At 36.2% G+C, this 21,454-nt stretch overlaps 1 protein-coding gene and 1 long non-coding RNA gene across 2 annotated transcripts in view; one reads left to right on the top strand and one right to left on the bottom strand.

Annotated features, from left to right (window-relative positions):
* Nucleotides 1-21,454, top strand: part of LOC551501 (fringe glycosyltransferase) — a 66,455-nt gene that overhangs the window by 8,592 nt on the left and 36,409 nt on the right. Inside the window, exon 5 of the mRNA XM_623895.6 lies at nucleotides 17,327-17,486. Within this exon, the coding sequence (XP_623898.4) occupies nucleotides 17,327-17,486 (160 nt within the window). The remainder of the gene's footprint in view (nucleotides 1-17,326; nucleotides 17,487-21,454) is intronic.
* On the bottom strand, nucleotides 17,493-20,483 carry LOC107965256. The gene is made up of 3 exons (XR_001704996.2): nucleotides 20,066-20,483; nucleotides 19,504-19,973; nucleotides 17,493-19,200 (listed from the first exon to the last, which is right to left on the bottom strand). It is a non-coding gene; the product is annotated as an uncharacterized LOC107965256 (long non-coding RNA).

The raw sequence follows: 21,454 nt of genomic DNA, 5'->3' as shown, positions 1-21,454 counted from the left end.
AGACGATTCAATCTCCCCTTCTCTCTCTCTCTCTCTCTCTCTCTCTCTCTCTCTCTCTCGTTCGCTTTCAAGGGGATCATTGGAGAAAGAAGAAGGGCCAAGGGAGTGTCTCGAATGTCACATGCGGGCTCCCTTCCTCCTTGCTCCGTCCTTTCGTTGCCTGGACGCCTCTTTGGGATCCTCTTCCTCTTGTCCGGAACCCTTCTCCTCCTCCTCCTCCTACTACTCTTCCTTCCCATTCGAGCGTTTTTTTTTTTCTTTCTCTCGAACGCGTGTTTTTAATCCTCGTTTTTATTTTCGTGCATGTTCTTCAACCCTCTGCTTGTTGTCCGGCTGGTCCCCTTATTGGTGAGGAGGAGGGAAGGGTTGATTTATCGGAGCACGGAAAGTTTCATGCGCTTTTCGACGGCTCGTTGGAAAGATATCCTTTATTGGATTATGGCGGATATTTGTCGCTAGATTGTGAGGTTATGATTTGTGGATCCATTGGTATATGTTCCGCTGTGTATTCTTCGATATGTGTATATATATATATATTTTTTTTCGTGAGTATTATTCTACAAATTTCTTGAAACAATTATATCTGAATCTTACGTTTATATTATGTATATTATTCTGTATTTCTGAATATTCGATATAATTAATTTTTTTAACCAACTTTGATTAAAACATTTGCAACGGTAAACGGTGAGGTTATGTTTGCGATGATAAGTAGAATTTGATGTGATGTTTCAGGCAGATCATTTAAGTTTGAATACTCGTGTAGAAATAACAGAAATTCGAATATTTTTAAAAATTTTTATTTCTTAATGTTAGAAAATGAAATAATAAATATGGTTAAATTAAAAATTTCCAGTAAGCGATATTTTACCTATACCAAGATCACGTGTATATAATCATCCACCGGGAAGACATTTCAATATATTTTTCGCCGGTGAAAGTCAACTATATTATCGTCCAGTTAAAATTTACCGCTAGCGATTTTGCACCTCGCGTACGTTCAATTATGCGTGCGTTTTACGCGTTGCCTGTTTTATCGATTCGCGCCATCGATAAAACAACGATGCCGTCTCGAATTTATGGAATTCCTTCTGCGCGCGCAGCTGTGCAATCGTTTCGAGAGCACCGCGATTGTCGATATTTCTTGCGATTTACGCCGCGGAACGGATCGATCTCGTTCGACCTCGACGAAACGAATACGTTAACGAAGCCGTTTCCTTCTTGCAACGTTAAAGAACGAATTTTAAAACATCGCCGGTATTATTCGACATCGCTTCCGTTTTCTAGAGAAACATGGGGAGATTCTCAAGTGCTTTAAGAGAGATTTACAAGTGGTTCGAGTGAGATTTCCAAGTAACTCGAGTTTGTTTTAGTTTCGAGAGAATTTTTCGAAATATTTCGAGTATGCTCGAATTCTTGAATTGCATTGCGTAAAAGTGATTATTCGTTGTTACCGATAATCATCATAGTTTACGATTATTTCGATTATTAAATTAATTTTAAAAACAAACAAAAAACAAAATTTTATCTAAAAAAAAAAAAATACTTCACGCTTGAAAAATACTTGTATCTATCAGGTGAGCACGATTTCACGCAAAAAAAGTTACACGCGGAAAAAGAATCGAAGGAGAAAGATAATTCGATCCGAAACTTCTTGCTCAAAGTTTCGCACGAGACGTTCGCGTGTGTATCGGATACGTGACAAATTGCAAGTATCTATAAGGAAGTTCATGTTCGGCGTCAGTGATCGATCGAGAGTCGAACGATTTCGAAGTAGGAGCCCCTCGTGGACGCAAAACCGATACGATACGCGATGAAAGTGGCCGATGAAACGAGGTCGAGGTACGATGTCCCGGGGCGGTTCGATGCGAGGGGATAAATCGATTTGGGACACGGACGCGGCCGAGTCGATTTCGTTTCTGGTCGCGTATACGTTGGTCGCGCGCAGCCTCCTCGAATTCCGATCACGCGGTCGCGACCGCCACGCGTAAAAAAGCCTTAATGCGCATGCCCAACCGCGGACAAACTTCACAAGAACCGTACCACGCGTCGTACCACGAATCACAATTGCCTCGCTACGTGGGGATGGGTTAACTTTTAAAATTCGAAAATTTCATCGATTCAAATTTGCTCATTTTCCCAATTTCCTCTAAAATTCTTCGAAATTGAAGAAATTTTTTTTTTTTTTTTTTATAAATTCGATTCGCATCGATTAAAATTTTTTGAAACGATTTTTATATAAGTGGTGTAAACATTATCGTAAATATTAAATATTTAGAGCGTTTTAGCCCCATGCGAACAAGCCTTAAAAGTTTTTTTTGATCGGACAAATTTCGAGCAAGAGTGCTCGCGCGAAATGTATCGCGAATGGGTTGGGTCCGGCTGCCGTTCGTCCATTGTTGCTCGTTCTCCAGAATTTTAGATCGGTAACGACGATACCGATGATTTATAGGTGGAAGCGTATCTCGGTATTCCGCTCGTGGCCGGTGAAAGGATCAGCGAGCCGGTTGACGAGGAGCGTGCGGCATTTCAGGTTGTCTTATCGCGTTTCAACCAGGGTTAACCGTGTACATACACCGATACCTCGTATCGCTTCGTTCAAATAACGCGACCGTTCTCTGGAAATCTTCGCGATCGCGTGTGCACACGCGATATTTCTCTGAAAAAGAAATCTCTCGACGAGGAGTGTTTTCGGTATCGCTGTTTCAATATTTGTCCTAAATATCTAGGAAAGACGAGAAAACATTTTGCCGCTCTTTAAGATTTCGGTAGATACGGAACAGAAAATTTCGCGATTCGTCGTAATTTTATCTTCGTCAAGCGCGGCAGTCGACTTCGTTAAATTTCGGCATCGTTCGCCCATGATCGGTCACTTTCGGCACTTTTCGTATCTATCGACACGCCTACCGACACGATAAATTCGTAACATATAGATTCGTATATAACCTAGAAGAAACACTTAGTAAAAATAATAAGATGAAAAACGCATCGCATACAAGTCTCGTAGAATAATTTGATAACCGATATTGACATGGAACGTAGTGGAGAGTTCGTTGGGGAGGAAGAGAACTTGGGGATATCCTGCGTGGTCGCAATTACGGGCGGAACTCGCAAAAAACTTGCTCCGCTCCTGGACACGAGGTTCCTCGGAATGGTGAACGCTCGCGTGACTTAGTATTATATACATATAGTCAGGGGGCTGCCGGTAATACCGCATAATAAGCGTTTAGGGACCGAACTTCTCTCTTTCTTTCTCGCGTCGAGGTCATCGTTTCTTCGCGTTTTCTCCATAATCCATTCACTGTACTAACTAACGATCGTCTCGTTATTAAATACAGATCATCGTTGCAAGATTTTATTCGAAGCGAGGTATAAAAAGCATTTCCTCTTTTCAACGTCAAGAACTGTTCGAAGAATAAACTCGTTGCTCGATCTAATAGTTTCCAAGTTTCCTCCAACTTTGAGGGTTGGCATAATGGGCCGGAAAACATGAAACGTTCAACATAACTCCGCGCTTGGAGCTCATACGTGTCCCCGGGTGGCAGGTGTATCGGTGCACGACGCCTGTTCCTCCTTCGTCGTCTACGTGATACGAATTCGGTGATCCCCACCGACGTTCCCGGAATCCGTTCCCGAGGAGAATATTATTTCTCCACTCGAGGAGGAATAAAATTCGAGAGGAGGGGTCTCGTAGGAAATTGTTCACGTAGAATCACGCTGGCCATTCGCCAGTGTCGCCTTTTGTTCCCGGTTGCACGCGACCAGCCTCTCGACTCGATACGCGTCGCAGAAATGCTAATATCCGATAGGAATGCGCCTCTGGTGTTCGTACACGACGTTTCAACGATAAGGGGGAGGAGGGGGAGGGGAACATCGCGTCCCCTTCTGTCCCGTTTCTCTTTTACATTCTCAAAGCTCATACGATCAACAATTTAATTCTCGATATTTTTAAGAAAAAGAATCATCGATGGAAACAATTTTGGCAGTTGGTAATTTTTATCAGAGAGATTGAATAGGAAAATTTTTCGATTCGTTTTGTCGATGTCGATGTGCGAGTTACTACTACATCGAAGTGACCGTTGTTTCACGACGGCAACACAATGATCGATTATTTAATCGATTTGACCCGGCATGATCGTGGCCAATTGATTCGGATGACGCTGCTCGGTTTGAACGATCAGCCTCGCGCTCGGTCGAATCGATCGTTGCATAACCGTGTCAAAATTAACGTCGATACGCAGTGTCGCTGCGCACATCGTATGCGCCCTATATATATAACCGACCAATAACAGAAGAAGAAGAAAAAGTTGTCCGGTCTAACGTCCTTGACGACATATTATCTCGAATACGATCTGTTCGCGCGTTTCGTAATTTTTTAATTACAAACGTACAAAGAAAAGTGTAGAGATTAAAATCAAACTTTCAAGCGAGATTACGTAGAATGATAGAGAAATAGAATTTAGTAGAATTTAGTCTATGTAATATAAAAATGATACCATAAAAATTTAAGAAAAAGAATAAAAAATAATACGAAAGAAATAGAAAGATATTTGATTGATAGAAGAATAAACGAATAATAAAAATAGAGTTTAATTTTTGGTATTAAATAAAGAATTAATTTGCTAAATATCACATTTTTATTTCGTAGAAATTATTATACATTTTATTTTCGTAGCGAAATTATTTCTTTTATACAACAACATTATAAAATATTTACACTCTAAATCATCCAGTTTATCGAGTTTCATCCGTAATATCGCGATAGAAATGAAACAATGATTAAAAAAAAATATATAATAATATATATACGTTTTAAGAGCCACCTTCTGTAAATTTCGTTCTGTTCCAACTTGAACGTCTTCTTATTTCCTCGTGTACGAGACTCGGTACGAAAATGGTTTCTTGGTTAAGCTTCGCACTTGTTCAGAAATGTTGCGTGTCGCCATTTGCAAATCCGGCGCACTTCTCTCCCGTATGCACCGAAACTGGTTTGCACCTGATACCGGCTTCCCGATCGAATGACGCGTTTCAACGCGCCCCTCTCTTAACCCTCCTTTCTCTCGTTTACTCGTCTCTTTCTCGATTTGTCCTGCTTTTTCAAGATCACGCGAGCTTCCTCCCTCCTTCCTTCCTTATTTCATTTATTTTCTACCGAACGCGTCTGTACGCATGATTCGAAAGACTGTGAAAGAACGAACGATAGTTTGATCGATGTGTGGCGCTACTTGCAATGTTGCCGTGCAACGATCTATCGAACTTTCGATAGTTGTCTCGATTATTTCCGCCATGATTGAAATAAGAGAAAAAGAAATGGAAAGAGAAAGAGCAAAAGTGTGACAAGTGTGCGATTGTTTAGTCGTTTAATGTGAAAGAATTTCGCGAAAATTAAGGAAATGATAGGAAGTGATGGGCTAGGGTTTAAAAATAGATTAGCTTGAAGGTATATTAAGCGCTATATATGAAGAATAAAATGAAATTTGTGAAAGAGTTTATAAAGATTAGCGTTTGAATTTGTTATTTTTTCAATAATAAATCTAATGAATTAAGAGTTTGGACTATATATCAAGTGACAAAAATCTTTATCCTTCTTCATCTTACAAAAAAACGATAATTTTACACAAAAATATGTAGATTGTAATAGGTTATGTATAATAGGTTATGTATATAGGTTCTTTCTTGTATACGATAAATACCTATTTTTGCACCTTTAATTTTTATATTTATATCCTTTACCTTGTCATCATCAGGTATCCAAGATCCGTGAAGAAACTCAAAACGATCTCCTTGAAACGTGAAATTTATGTTTCCTGCAACTTTACCCTTTAAAACTCTTTTCAACCTTCTTTAAACGCGTACAGCCATCGTAAACTTCGTTCCTTCCCTGCATTGACGTTTTTTCCGCTTTATAAACAAATCGCGTAGCTTCGCATCGGAATATATCGAATAGTTGGCGATTGGTAGACCAGATCGAAATGATCTTTTCCATATACCGCGTAGTATTCAGAGATTCCAACCGTGAAATCGTTAACCGTGGATATTCTTGTTTAACCAGGAATCTCGTGTGTTCAATTGTTATTCAATTATTATTTAAATTATTATCGTCGGACGGAGTTTACTGCTTTTGGAATGTTGTTTTGGATATTTAATTCACGAAATACTGTTTCGAAGAGAGAGAATGGAGAAGCTTGTTGTCAGAGTATTCGTTCGAATATAAATGAGTCGGTCGTTGTTAGACGATCAGATCTTTTCTATACTTCTATATTTTTGAGAAATTCCAATCGTGAAATCGTTAAATGAATATTTTTATTTATCCAGGAACGTGTTTAAAAATCAAAATATATTTTTTTTCTAAAGAATTAGATTAACCTAACCTAACCTAATCTAATCAAAAAAAGGAAAAGAAATTCTAAAATGGAAAATCTTTTTGAATCTGTAAGTAAATATAATAATTCTAACTTTAAAGAAAATAAAATTCTGACCTAGTTTAATTTAAAAAAAAAAATCTATAAATAAGTTAACAATAATTGGAAAATTCTAACCTAACCTAATTTAACTTAAAAAAGAAAAAGAAACTTTACGAATCCTTTCGAATCTGTAAATAATATATACTAATAGTTACAAATATTCTCTAATAATTCTAAAAAAAAAAGAATAGAATTTCATTTTTTTTATCGAACATTCGTTCGTTGTTCGATCAAAACAAGGTCGCGACACACGTTCGAAATAGAGAAGAGGATCCTGGCTACGAGCCAATGATAAAAAAGTTCCTCGAATCCTCGATAAGTTGGAGTGGCTGAATCCGATCCTACTCGACCTATCTCTTCCAGATAGTCTACAACTGTATATACATATATATATATATGTCTTCGCATGAATGATTCCATTCAGCGCCAGACGACGCGGTGGTCGATGAATTCGTATGATTCGATCGGCAGATTTCGTTTCTTGGAAACCGTTTACGTTCAAGATTTTCTCTTATCGCAATTCCAACATCTTCCAAGACTCTTCTCGAATGTTCTTATAATATATCGTAATAATCGTAATATCGAAAGAAAAAAATTCGAAAATTCGATCTATTTGTTTATCCAGGTGCTAACTTGAAGAATGTTCACCATATACAACTATCATTCATAACTTTTCCTTACAGATGAAAAAAAAAAAAAAAAGATATTGATTCTCGTTATTATAATTTTTCCACGCCAATTTTTTGAAAAAAGTGGTCTAATTTTGAAAAAATTTCGAAAGAATGATCGAGACACTTTTCATTTTCGGGAATAGTCGTAAAACAGTGGAGAGCGAGAGGTACGAGAGCGGCTCACGTACAGACGTCTTCCTCCCGAGGAGGACGTCTTGGCCTGTTCACTTGGAAGGCAATTTCTGTTATCAATGTAATATTCCGCAGCGAGAGGCCCCGGAAATGGCTCGTTGACTCTCGCCGCGTCGCTCATTGCTACATCCGGTAGGATGGTTGCCGGTACACAATATAACTTGATACACTCGAAAGTGGAACAAAAGAGTTGCAGTTGGGATGTTTCGTCTGGGCATGCACATGATTGCTCGCTTCTGTTCTGTTTGGCGGATCCTTCGCCGTTGTTGGGTTGGGTCGATAATATAGGATAGGATAGAAAAAAAGCAATTTCTAGATGAAAAATATTTATTTTCTTTTTCATCAGGAGAGAATTGATTAATCATATCCGATTTCGAGTAATTTTCAAACGAACAAATTTTATTCTATACGTAAAATTATTTTCTGTTACCAATTGTGAGATCTATTATCCCTGTGTAAATATATCAAAACGATCATAAATAGAGTAATTATCGATTATCGATAATTACCTGAAATTTTCTTATTATTGAGGTAAAAATGTTATTTATAAAATTTCTTGCAATTAATTGTAATTAATATTGAATATTTAATGAGATACCGTTAATTCACAGGTAATCGCTAACAACGTTTCGGTCGATAACTTTGCAAAAATTTATTCGTCGATATATCGAAATCCAATATTATATTATCGATATTTATATCAAGAATATCAATTGTCACATCGAGGTGCAATAATATATCGAAATCGATAATGTACCAATATTATCGATGTTATTAATATCGATTATCGCAACTTAGTGGCATCGAGATTCAAAATGGATGCTATGCGTGTTAACCTCAAACTTTTCGAAGAGACGGTAGGAAACGAGGAAAAGAAAGAAACAAACGTGTACTTTTCTTCAAAGAAGGAAAAAGAAAAGTGTGGCTGATTTCGTTGGAACGAAGAGGAGGGGAATATAAAATCGCGTCTCGATCGAGAGGCAATCGTATATCCACGTAACAAAATATCCCCGAGGTCGAGGAGAAAGAAAATCTCTTGCGGTGGCTGGCTTATAAGTGTGACCTTATTCTGTGTATCGAGTGTCCGCAAGTTCGACGACAACACTGCTTTCCTGCTCCCTTTTCTTCGAAAAGAAACCGTATATACATACATATATATATCTCGCTTCTTCTCTACATCGAATCTGTATCTCTGTATAGGAATTCGAAGATCGTACGCTGTTTGGACAAGACATCTCGAACGGAGGAAAGGTGGACATGGAAGTTTCGTGGCTTCTCTCCAAAGTTTAGACATTTTGTGTGTTTGCATCCTTTAAGCATACTTCCTTCCAAAGTTTCGTTATAGTGGTTGGCAGTTGGCCAAAAGATACGACGAATTTATCGAGGAATCGTGTATACATGCATATTATTCCGATTCTGCACATCTTGATTTATGATTCGATCGAATTTTGACATAATAAAATTGAAATGGTAGATAGATAAAGTTAAGAGAGAACGAATATAAATTTATCGAATTATTGAAATTTGAACGAGGAAAGAATCGAATCTTTATCGCTTTCATATTAAAGAACCAGCGTCGATGTTCATAGCATCGCATGTCAAAAATTTCTTTCTCAGGTAAATATACTTTTTATTTAGAACGAAAAATTTGTTGTTTTTCTTTTCAAAATATTTTTAAGTTTTGAGTATTATACTTTAGATGGAATCGATTTTTATTTTATTCCGAGACAAAGATATTCTTAAATTCGAATTTAATTCACAAATTATTCGTATCGTTCAAAATTTCAACCCGAGGCACTGTCTCTTCTCGATAATTTCGAGACTGCTTTTACTTTATTTATCGTAATTGTATCATTTCCTTTTTAAAATATTCTTAAATTCGAATTTAAACCACATCCACAAATTATCGTTCGATGCGAAGCATCGATCAAAATTTCCATCCCTTCCTTGATCCTCGAGCAATCAATCCGTCTCTCTCTCTCTCTCTCTCTCCCCCTCTCTAAAAAAAGTTTCAACCGGTCGAGATTTAAAATCGATCCTTGAGGAGAGCACCAGCATCTCGAAATACATAGTTGCCGCGCTGGGCCCCAATTTAATAATCAATAATTTAGCCCTGGTGAGGCCCCGGGGCTGCACGTGTACGGACCGTGCCGTGATCGTGCCGCTCGAGCAACGACTTGGTTATGTCCATCGGTTACGTGCTCGCTTAATCGAGACGTTGGACAATAGTTTGGACGACGACAGGTCGATCGAGTCACTCCCTTTCGAAAGCTCTGGGCCGGTCTTCATCTCGTGCTCGTTTTATTCGATAAACAACGCTCGAGGTGTGCACACTTCCTCTCGATAGACTCGCTTGATTTTCGGAATTTCACTACATTTTTAATATCCATTTATTCAGGTATCGTGAAATTTTACGATTAGGTTATGTTTCGTTAGATTAGATATGTTTGAAAACGAGATTAGGTTAAGTTTTAACCTGTCATTTAATCGAAAGATAAGTATTAAATCTTTGAAACTTTTTATAATTTTTAACAATACGATTATTTTTAATATCGAAAATATGCAACATTCAGATGTAAAAGGAAAGAAATTTTTAATTTTCCGTTGATTTTAGATTAAACGATTAGATTAGATTAGGTTAAGTTGGGTTAAAGAAAGATATAATCTTTCGTTTTGTAAATTCAATCGAATGTATTACACCATTTAGTAAATGATTCTTTCAAGCTTTCTGAACGAATTACTTAAAAAATGAAAATATTCATGTGTATTAAAGCGAGAGAGATATACGATTTAATTTTTCTCAAAATTTCCTGTTAAAATTGAATATTTGAAATTGTAATAATTTCGAAGGATGTTTTTAAGGAAAGGAAGGAAGAAGGAGAGAGGAAATCGACGATAAGCGACGAGATCAGGTTCGTTACAACTTCGTCGATAAAGCGATGCTTCCGCTCTGAACTGGCCGCACCTGTATCGGGTGACTAATCGACCACTGGCCCGTCTGCAAGATGTTACCGCCTTCCCTCTTCCTCTTTCCTCCTATCCGTAATATATTACCCTCCACCTTTTCACAAATCTCAAAGCAATCACGTTCGAAATAATTTTACGAAATATCATAACGTAATCTAACCTTTTTTCCTTGCAACACGAGTGAATTTTATTTATTCATTTATTGTGATGTGAATCTAACCTCAAAATATACATTTGTGTATATTCGTTCGAAATGTTGTTCGATGGTGGAAGGATGACAAAATAGTATTTATTGGGAAGAGCACGAATCGAATGAATTTTATTTATTCGTTTATTCGATGTGAATCTAACCTCAAAATATACATTTGTGTATATTCGTTCGAAATGTTGTTCGATGGTGGAAGGATGACAAAATAGTACTTAGTGGGAAAAGCACAAAATGAATTTTATTTATTCGTTTATTCGATGTGAATCAAATCTAACCTCAAAATATACATTTGTGTATATTCGTTCGAAATGTTGTTCGATGGTGGAAGGATGATAAAATAGTACTTAGTGGGAAAAGCACAAAATGAATTTTATTTATTCGTTTATTCGATGTGAATCAAATCTAACCTCAAAATATACATTTGTGTATATTCGTTCGAAATGTTGTTCGATGGTGGAAGGATGACAAAATAGTATTTAATGGGAAGAGCACGAATCGAATGAATTTTATTTATTCGTTTATTCGATGTGAATCAAATCTAACCTCAAAATATACATTTGTGTATATTCGTTCGAAATGTTGTTCGATGGTGGAAGGATGACAAAATAATACTTAGTGGGAAGAGCACGAATCGAGTATCGAATCGGTAGCTGGCGATAATGGAGCGAGATTATATTCGAGACGGTTGGTTTACCTTTACGAATCGAGGCGAACGATCGGATTCGCCGGATGCGCGCAACAGGTGAAATTACACGTAGAGAAAATTGCCGATCCTCCGCCTCTCTTCGTTTCTTCTTCTTTTTTTCTTTTTCTTTATTTCTTTATTTCTTTTCATCCTTGCTTACGTGTTCTCAGAGGAGAGAAGAGTCAGAGAGCGCAAAATTTTGCGACGATACAGCCGCGGTCGTTCACTGCAATACAACCAATTTTCAATCGCTCGGAATGAGAATTTTTTTTTTTAAATTCACGATTCTTTGACTTTTTGATTTTTTGATTTTAATTTCAATATAATTTCAATATTTTAAAAAACGATTATAATGAAAATTATTTGACAAATGGCAAAATTCTTCGAATTTAAATCTTTCAATTTTTCAGCAAAATATATGCTATTCTTCTAAACAACGAAAAATAATAATTCATGGATCTTTCTTCTTCGACGATTCTTTACACGGAAGAAATCTTTCAAAGCCTTAAACTTGAAAACAAATTATTCGAGGGATATAGAACGAACAAGCACGAGTTATCGGTCAATTCCTGCCAGGTATCGAAAAGGTCATGGCTGACGTGTGCCGCGCGATCGAGACGGGCGTGGCGATCACGACTCGCGCGGATTAAATCGTGATCCGTGGCGAGGTCGCCACCTCCGCGCGTAAAAGCTATCCGCCGTTACGAATGCACACTCGAGTAAATTAACCAGCCGATCTATCTCGCTCGACCATCTGTAATTTCTCGAAACCGATCGTTGTTGCACGAACCAAGCCTCATTTTTATCAGTATCGCCTTAGCTATAAGATTTTATTCTTATTAATCTTGCTTCCAATAAAAACTAATACTAACAATTCATTTGTCTATTATTCACATTAGATTCAAATACTTGAAAATTTTTCTTTCAACCAAGTATTCGTTGATTGTACTCAATCAATCGAGTATACTCGATATATTATGAATATATCACAAATTCTTCTTGGAGAAGGAAGACGTCGATCAGAAAATCGAAATGGAAAGAGAACGTTTCTCGAGCAACTCTTCTCCCTCCCTCTCCCTCCCTCCCTCTCTCTCTCTCTCTCTCTCTCTCTCTCTTTCTCTCTCTACGTGCTTCATACGCACGCGTATCGTTTCGATATGTACGACACGATATGTGGCTGTCGAGAAGCCATGGATCCAGAGTATCGTGGGAACGTTTGCGCGTTAACGACGCGTGTCAACGGCCGTTTGAAGGGGCAAGACGCGTGCACGGGACACGTGCTAACGTTGGATAGGGGTGGCCACCCTCTGCCATTTTTCTGGGAATTGTTCTCGAGTCGATTCCCATCGAAGTCCCCCTCGACTTTTCCGACACGCGACGATCACGGAACGTACCAGAAGGAAGTGAATTGAAGAACGACGAAAAGTTGAGGTTAAGTTGCGATAGAATTTGGAACAATTGGATTATTCTCTCGAAAGATACATATATATATATATATATATATATATAAATGATTAGTTATTTTAATTTGATTTTTCTAATTATTTTATTTTCCAAATGCAATTATATGTATATTTTTTGATATATCAATTGACATGTAATAAACATGTAATATTTTTTGTGAAAGTTTTACATTAATTTTTTTTTGAAATGAACATTCTGTGTAAAATTGATTAGTTTGATCGTTTAAATTTGAATTTTCAGTGAAGATTAAAGATTATTTTCTTCAAATGGATATATTTCATGTAAAAATGTTTTAATCGTTTTTTCGAATTTGAATTTTTAAATTTATTTTGCAAGAGACAAATCTACTCGAAAGTTCTATTCGAAAAAACAAAGAATGGAGTGAAAAAAGATTTCTTAAAAATTCTTTTTAGCGGATGCAGAAGGAGACGAGTTTCCACGCGGAGATTTCTTGTCACCGGGAGAGATGGAGAGGCGGAGAGATAATTGGCAGAAACGAAAGCAGGTGTCGGTCCTGTTTATCTTCGCGCCTCGAGAACCCGGTCCCCGTTAAATCGGTGTCGTTAAACGTTCGTGAGGAGATGTTTCGACTTTCGTGCGCGGTACACGACTAATTGCGATCGTAAATGTCGTGAAAGTTTGACCGATTTGCGCTCCGACGAAAAAAAACCGGACGCCCTTAAAACTTTTCTTTCTTTCGCTTTCTTTCGAAATTCGTCAAGCTTCCCACGGGGTCGTTTCATAAATGATTGGAAAAATTATTTTTGAAAAATATGCACGACTACTTGAATTAACTTTAATTAGGAGATGAAAATTATGTCGGCCACGATAAATTTGAAAATTCAAAAAAGCAATATATCGTACAATGGAGATGGAATTTCGATTGGAAAAATTATTTTGGAAAATATATACAAACTTGGAAACACAATAATTGCACAAAGGCGAGATAAAGAAAATATGTATAAATCAAATTCGAGATTTTTCAACTCTTGGATATTTCCACTAATAACGAGAAAATAAAACTGGTAAATAATAAAAGTTTCAAAGTTGTATGTGACTCTCAATATTTGTAACGATCAAATTATTTCGATTACTCGTTGCTCGTTTACAGCCATCCCTACACGAGTTTCTCGGTTAACAAAACTTCACTAACGAAAAATTCCACGCTCTCTCGGAAAGAGGAAAATAAATCGATATCTCGAAAAAAAAAAAAGCTCGATAAATCGTGTATTTTAACAAGTTTAAGAATTTTTGAAGATTGAAGGCGGCATTCAGGGAATGGGCGCGAGATAATATATAAATCGGTCAAGTTTGGCTCGCTTTGGACGGCTCCCGTGGCCGTTTTACACGGCAATTAACGGACCAGGCACACCCACCACTCATTAAGCCCCGGCTCTCGATGCCAATTTGCCGCCTCGTTGCCCGCGCGCGCACGCACGCCGCTCGCTCGATTCCGTTTCAAGGCCTCTTCCCATTTTCTTTTCCATTTTCTTTTTTTAGTAGATTCTTCGATTTTTAGAAATTTTTAAAATTGTTCAAATCTCTCTCTACTCTTTAACTGTTAATAGTTAAAGATACATGATAATAACAATTTTTTAATACATAATATATTATATATTTAAAAATTCGATATAACGAAATTTTCTCGAAGAATAGGTATTTCAATACAGTAACTTTCCTTAACTATTTCTTCCTTTCACCATCAATAATCGAACGAACAATTACGTATATTACGATAAACGTTCGAAGAAAAATTTGCCTCCATCTTACATATATATATATAAAACGCAATCTCCTCGAGGAATCGCCCCATTATTTCATCAACAACCCGTTAAAAACACGAAAGAGGGTCTCTCGATGTCGGGTCGGATAAAAACGAATGGGTCTTCGCACCTTTATTCCCTCGCTTCCCCCTCTCCAGCCGTTAATATATATGCAGATCGCGGGTACGGGTGCGCGCGCATGAATTTTGAACCGTCGGGCACCGTTTAATATCGTTCATAACGCTTGATAAATATCCGCCCGATTCTTCGTCTCTGTTCGCGTCGAAAATCGATAAATAAATTTACACGCGTCTCTCGTTTATACACCGCGAGGTAAGTGTTAATTCCTTCTGTTACTGTTGTTATCGATCGTCGATCAGAAAGATTACGTACGATATAATTTAATTCTTCGGGGAAATTGTTACACAAAGTTTTTAAATATAATATTATTTGTCGAAATATTGTTATTGTACGTAATTATTAATGGTGAAAGGAGGATTGTGTGAAGGAGAAAATTAATGGGGAGTTAAGATGGACGAATTAAGATTACTATTCTTCGGGGAAATAGCGTTGTAAGCAGTTTTTAAATTATTATACATATAAAATATATTTTGAAAGATTGTTATTATATCTCGTGTAATTTTTACGTGTAATGCGTGTAATATATGTCGTAAAAGTGTTCGGATAATACATTAATATTGGATATTGGCGATAACCAGTCGCGTAGTTTAATACGGCGATAGTGTTGGCTACGATCGAGCGTGAAATTCAAACAATTTATCTTTAAAAAAATATATATTTTTTTTATCGGTAAAAAAATTATATCGCGACGACGAAAATTTTTCCAAAGGAAAATATTGTTTGAAATTACATCCCATCCGGTTTAAAGAATGTTCCAACACTTTTGGGACACACTGTATATATATTTACCACATCTTTTGTGTTTTAGCATTTTCATCTCGTTCTATAAATTCATTGATGCAAGTTTTAAAAAGATTAAATAGAAACGGAATAAATGTTGTAATAATATATGTTTCGAGTATGGAGAATTTTATAATGAGCAAGATATTAGATTCCATAAAAGTAAGAAAAAATTTTATTACACAAATATCGTCAATGTACTTCCACATTTTCTTTATTAAATACAAAATAATCGAATAAGTGCAAATTTTAAATTACACTTAACCATAGAGAAATACCGTTACGAACATTATTAATTCTCAATCAATTAAAATTTAAAAAAAAAAAGAAAAAAAGATGGTTTGTAAGACGGAGATAATCTCTAATTAAAACTCGTAGGATAAGGTGGAGATATCGTGCTGTGAGTTTCGACACTTCGGCCTCTTTGATGCCTATCCCTCTCGAGGAACTCGTAAAAATTCTAAACGCCAGATTTAATTAAATACCGACCGGGTCTAAAACGAGCCACCCTCTGCGCGGAACCGAGAGCCCATTCGAGAGAGACGATTAGAGAATCAATAGAGATCGAGCCAATTTAGTCGATGTATAGCGTACAATTCGAATGATGAATCGATGCTCGAATTATTCCAATATCGATATCGATACTAATGATCGACCCTATCGAATTTGATCGAATCGAATCTTTCATTCGAGCGGTGGAAAGTACTTTACCGATCGATTTCTAGTAACTTTTGCTCGAAGGTGAGAAGCATAGGGAATTCGAGCGATTTGGGGAATTTGTAGCGAACTTAAAAAAATATAAGATTTTTTTTGAAAGATGAAAAAATCCGGAGAAAACAATGCTCAATTTTGATAAGGATAAAAATTTAAAGAAGTTCTAAGAGTCATGAAATCTTGAAATGGAAAATTTTTATCAAATCTCGTTATCACATTATCGTGAATAGAGGAAACATAAAAATCTACATAAACGAAAAAAAAAAAAGAAAAAAAAAAGAAAAATATCATTTAGATCTAACGCATACGAGATTGGCAATTGGCATCTTTGCACTCCATTAAGTTGGAATCCAGACGTGTTTAACGATGGCGGCAGGTACGTATCGAGAAGATTGGCCACCCGGTAGCGCTAATGGCCGCGCAACTCTTAGAGACGAAGATTTTATTTCGCCTATCATTCGCTTCTCTCGCTCGTTCTCTTCCGAGAAACGGTTGTTCGCGATTGCATTTCGATGTCAGCCACTTTGCAAATGATAAGATACATCTCGAGATTATTCCTTTCCTCTTTTCTTTCTCTTCTTCTTCTTTTTATTTCGTTTCTATGGATCGCTGCTTCCTTATCGAACGAACGAATGGGATAATTGTTGGATCGGTTGTTTTGAGATAACGTTCGATCTTTATGCATATGGAAAAAAGATTTTATTGTTCATCCCTTTTACAATCGGTTAAAACTCGAATGTTGGTTAAAGTAGATATATCGTTTCGATGTATTCTTGAACTTCAATTTAAGGTTAAGTTTCAAAGTTCTCTTTAAACTATAATAATAATATTGTCTTAAAAGAAATTATACATTTTACATACTTTTAATTTTTCACTTTGAATAACAATTTCCTCTATATATATATATATTTATAAAAATAAATAAATCTTGGAACAAAATTACATTTACAAATTTTCACACGTATTGCCACCATACACGAAATTTTCAATTGTATATGTATATATAAAATAATAATAATAATAATAATAATAATAATAATAATTTTTCTTCTAATCTCGAAACAAAAATTATAATACATTCATTCCTTATTATTTTATCTTCTTTCCACGCACGCTTCCAAGTTTCGCCAAATAATTATACTCGCAATTTATACTCTAAATGTAATTCCTTTCGTTGACTTCAAGTTTTCTAGCTCAAACTTTCTATTCATATCCATATCCATATCCATATCCATGCGCGAAGGAACATTATAGATTGAACGTTGGCTCGGTTGCAGGTGGTTCTGCCACTTCGACGATGATAATTACGTGAACGTGCCACGCCTGCTCAAGCTTCTGGACAACTACAATCCACGGGAGGACTGGTACCTGGGCAGGCCCTCGATACCGGCACCCTTGGAGATCATCAGGCAGGGTCCGGAGCCCTCGAAGCGGCCGGTGAGTTTTTCAGTTCGAATTACGAACCAGTTCCTAAACTGAACTTACTTTTTCTTCGATATTTCGAGAGAGAGACGCGAGAGGGCCACCTATCGGATTAACGGGGCAACCTATCGAGTTGGTTAATTAAGGATGACTTTTAGAATCTAGGAAATTTGACAATTTTTCCAAATTTTTAAATTTTATCAATTCTGTAAGTTGATAAAAGTTGATAATAGATTTGAAAATGGACACTTTCGAGATTCTAAGTTTTGATTTATGTAATTTGACAAATTCAGATTCGCGACACGATCGAAAATGAGGTTAAGAATACAAAAACTACAAACAATTTTACTTTTCGAAGCAAGAATCATAAAAAAATTGTAAAATCTGGGAAGATCGATCGAGAATTTGTCCCTTCCTTCCTTTATCGTTCGAGTGCAAGCTTGGTTCGATGTATTGGAATCGTGTACGAACGAAAACAACAAGTTTTTTCGCGTCGTTTCTTGCGCGAGACGTTCGCCTCGTAACCGGAGGAATTTCTTCCATTTTCGTGATTGGTGACAGCGACGATCGTTTCGCGGAGACCTCCCTCAATCCGAGTGACGGTGAATGGAGGCGGTAATGAGTAACCGTTTCCTTTTTTACCCGCCGTCAAAGGATAGAGGCGTGAAATTCCCTTTTTTCGTGCGCGGCGGGAGGTCTCTCTCTCCTTGGGATTCTCCAGGGACATAGAAGAAACGTGAAAGTTGGGGGGAGGGGAGAGAATTGGCAGAGAAATCGGTAGAAAGGAAAGAAAATATTCGATGCTTGAGAAATTTAAGAGAAGGGGAAGGAAAAGAGTAGAGAAATTTGACAAGTGGGAAATGTTTGATACACTTTTGTTAAATGTATGGAAAACTTGATTGAAAAGGTGAAAAATTCAGTAAAGAAAAACTCGAGGAGTGAAAAATTCGTTACAGAGAAAGTGGAAAGTTCAATAAACAGAAGATTTAAAAAATAAAAAATGTTTGATATATTTTTACAAATTTCAGAGATAAATTGGAAAATAAAAAAAATTCATTAAATTTGCAAAAATTTGGGAAGAATATTTAGCGTCTGAGAACGTAGGGGGAAAAGAAATTGGAGGGAAAAGTTATTGCTTTCGTTTCTGGGTTTGGGGTTGCACTCAGAGAGAAAATTTGTTGCGCGTTTTCTTGCTTGGATGCGAGCAAGGAAACGAGTTACGTCACTATCTACCGGTCTTATCGAATTTATGCATCTGGGAGGAAGCAGCCGCCGCATTGTAGCCGTATTTTCCAGTTTGCAAGCTTAAACCGAATCCACTGTCTTCCCTTAGGGGGTGAGTTCGAAGAAAATGGAGAAGGAGGGTCATTTTCTTCTTCTTTTTCTTCTTTTCTCTCATAAATTTGTCTTCCTCCGATTACGAATACGAAATTAATGAATTTTCAACGAATTTTTGATTTTTGATAAATTTATAATTGGACTTGAGAAAAAATTTAATCTAAAAAATGTAATATTTTGTAGTTCCTGTGTTTTCTTTCGTGATCATACCTTTTTTCAGTCAATTTGCTATATATTTTTCAAGATGGTTTAAAATTTTTGCATCTTTTCATTGCCATCTGTAAAATCCATTTTCCTCGCGACAGTTAAGGGATACAGTGTTCTGTTTTGAAGAAATGCTCGAGTTTCTGGATTTCTCATATTAGTTTCTCTTTCCTTTCCTTGCCAATCACTTGAAAAGTAATTATATAAATTAACATTATGAATAAAAAGATAACAACAAATGTATCTTTATATGTACTATTTATAGAATCTAATATTAATTACAGGAAACTTGTTATAAATACTATATTATATTATTTATAAAACCTGATATTATACGAGATTCATCACTATTATTTTATCAAATCTATGTCTTACTACTTACATGATCTAATATACACTATATTATATTCATGGGATGATCTAATATCAACTGTACGAGACTCATCATTATTATTTTATCTAATTTATGTACTTATATTACTATACTTACTATATTAATCATACGAGTCTTCGATATTTATTATATCGTTTATATATGACCTAATATCAGTCTTTGATATATTTACTGCATTATTGCTATACACATAGGATGACCTAATATTAATCGCACGAGACTCATCGAATCCGATCAAAGCCCACTCGATCTTTCCTCCCTGGAACATTCGATATCTCGATTAGAAAGGCCGCAGTCTCGAGTACTTACTTACTTACTAGATGCCTCGAGTCTGCACAGTATCTGTCTGAAGAGACTGTGACGCTTATAAACTCCCTGCCACAAAGTCGCGATCAAAAATCGATAAAAGGCCTGTCTTACCGAAGAGACTCTCTCGCCAGAGATACACGATGCGATTTCGCGTGATATGATCGCCGGTGCGGTCTCCAGGACAAGTAAAATGGGGCCTCTGATCTTATCTCGTCACATTGTCATGCCTATAAGCCCATTAATTCTTTTTCCTGTTCCTGAAAAAAAGAATAAGGCAGAAATAAAAAGAATATCTCGTCAACATTAAAAAAAATAAATAAAAAATATAAAAAAAAGAAATCTTGCGTACTTATTCTCATGTTTGGAATTAACGATAATACGATCGATCTTGGTTATGTTTATTCCTTATTCGTTTAAAAGAAAACAATTTGTGATGTGCAATGCGCAAAGGATTTTGATTGGTTATGTTTCGAAATACGTCACAATTATCAACCAATTGCGGACTAGTATTTTTTTTTCTTAGATTCCGATAGGTGGAAGATATTTTTCATGAAATTAGGTTATAATTTAAAGAATAAAATAGTTATAGAAATTGTTGTATAATTTTACTTACTTTTATTGATTCTAACTTATACTGTAATCCATAACCTTTTTCGTTATTTTGCATTCTTCTTTGATATTTTTCTTCTTCGATATCTGGTCAGAAAAAAAGAGGAGAAAGAAAATTAAAATCTTCGCAATTTAGCCGTGAAATGAAAATTAAAAGATTAATAATTCGAAAGTAATAATCGAAAATTTTAATATTTTCCAGAAGAATTTTGATCGTTCGATCGGTGGATCGTGTAAACGGAAACGAAATCGAAACCGGTAGAGGCGAGATGAAACGATAAATCTTGCGAGAGGACCCGTTTCTGCCTCCAGAGGAGATTAAGCGTTTCTTATAAGGAATGATCTCGGCCATTCATCAACCGGCAGCCAGATATCTCTTTCTCTGATTTCTACTCGAGTCACCAGGCTCGTTAGTCCCCTAATAGCTTAAACTCTTTTCATTTTTCCAACTTTTCTTCCTTCGAAAATTGTATCCAAGATGAACAGTCTTACATAATCACTAATTAGAATATCCCTCTATCATTTTCATCTTGGAACTATAATTTATCTAGTGTGCAAGCAAGAATCTCTCTAAGCAATCACTGTCAAGTGAGAATCGTTAATGATGAGTTTAGAATTTAATCGAGAATCACTGGAAAATTGTTTTAAAAAATTATTGAATCTATAAGAAAGAAAAGTAATTGCACGTCATTTATATTACTTTCACTTGCTTCATTATAAGCATATTAAGAAATTAAATCCATACATCTATTATTGCTTTTTTTTAAATCATATAGAGGCAATCTATTATGTAAATTTGAAGTACGTATGCCAATTTGAGAACAAGTAGAGTAGAGTAAAAGTACTTATAACTTATATATTCAAGATAATCTTGAAAATTTCATTTTCAGGCAACATCCCAACGCTGAAAAAATAATTTCAAAATGAATACATAGACAATAACTTAAGAACACTAATATGGACAATAAGTTCAATTTGAAGATAAAAATTTTAAATAATCGAAAAAAACGTACTTTTACACTTTAGGAAGCAAAGAGGAATCGACGTGTTTCGTCTTTCTATTCCCCTTTAATCGGGAGGATATTCGAAGCAGAGATCAGACTGGATCCCATTTTCGAGTGAATGGACA

Source organism: Apis mellifera, linkage group LG11 (genome assembly GCF_003254395.2).
Source record: "Apis mellifera strain DH4 linkage group LG11, Amel_HAv3.1, whole genome shotgun sequence".
NCBI classification, from domain to species: Eukaryota; Metazoa; Arthropoda; class Insecta; order Hymenoptera; family Apidae; genus Apis; species Apis mellifera.
The sequence above is the reverse complement of the archived record's forward strand: the minus strand, read 5'-3'. Positions and strand labels throughout refer to the sequence as shown.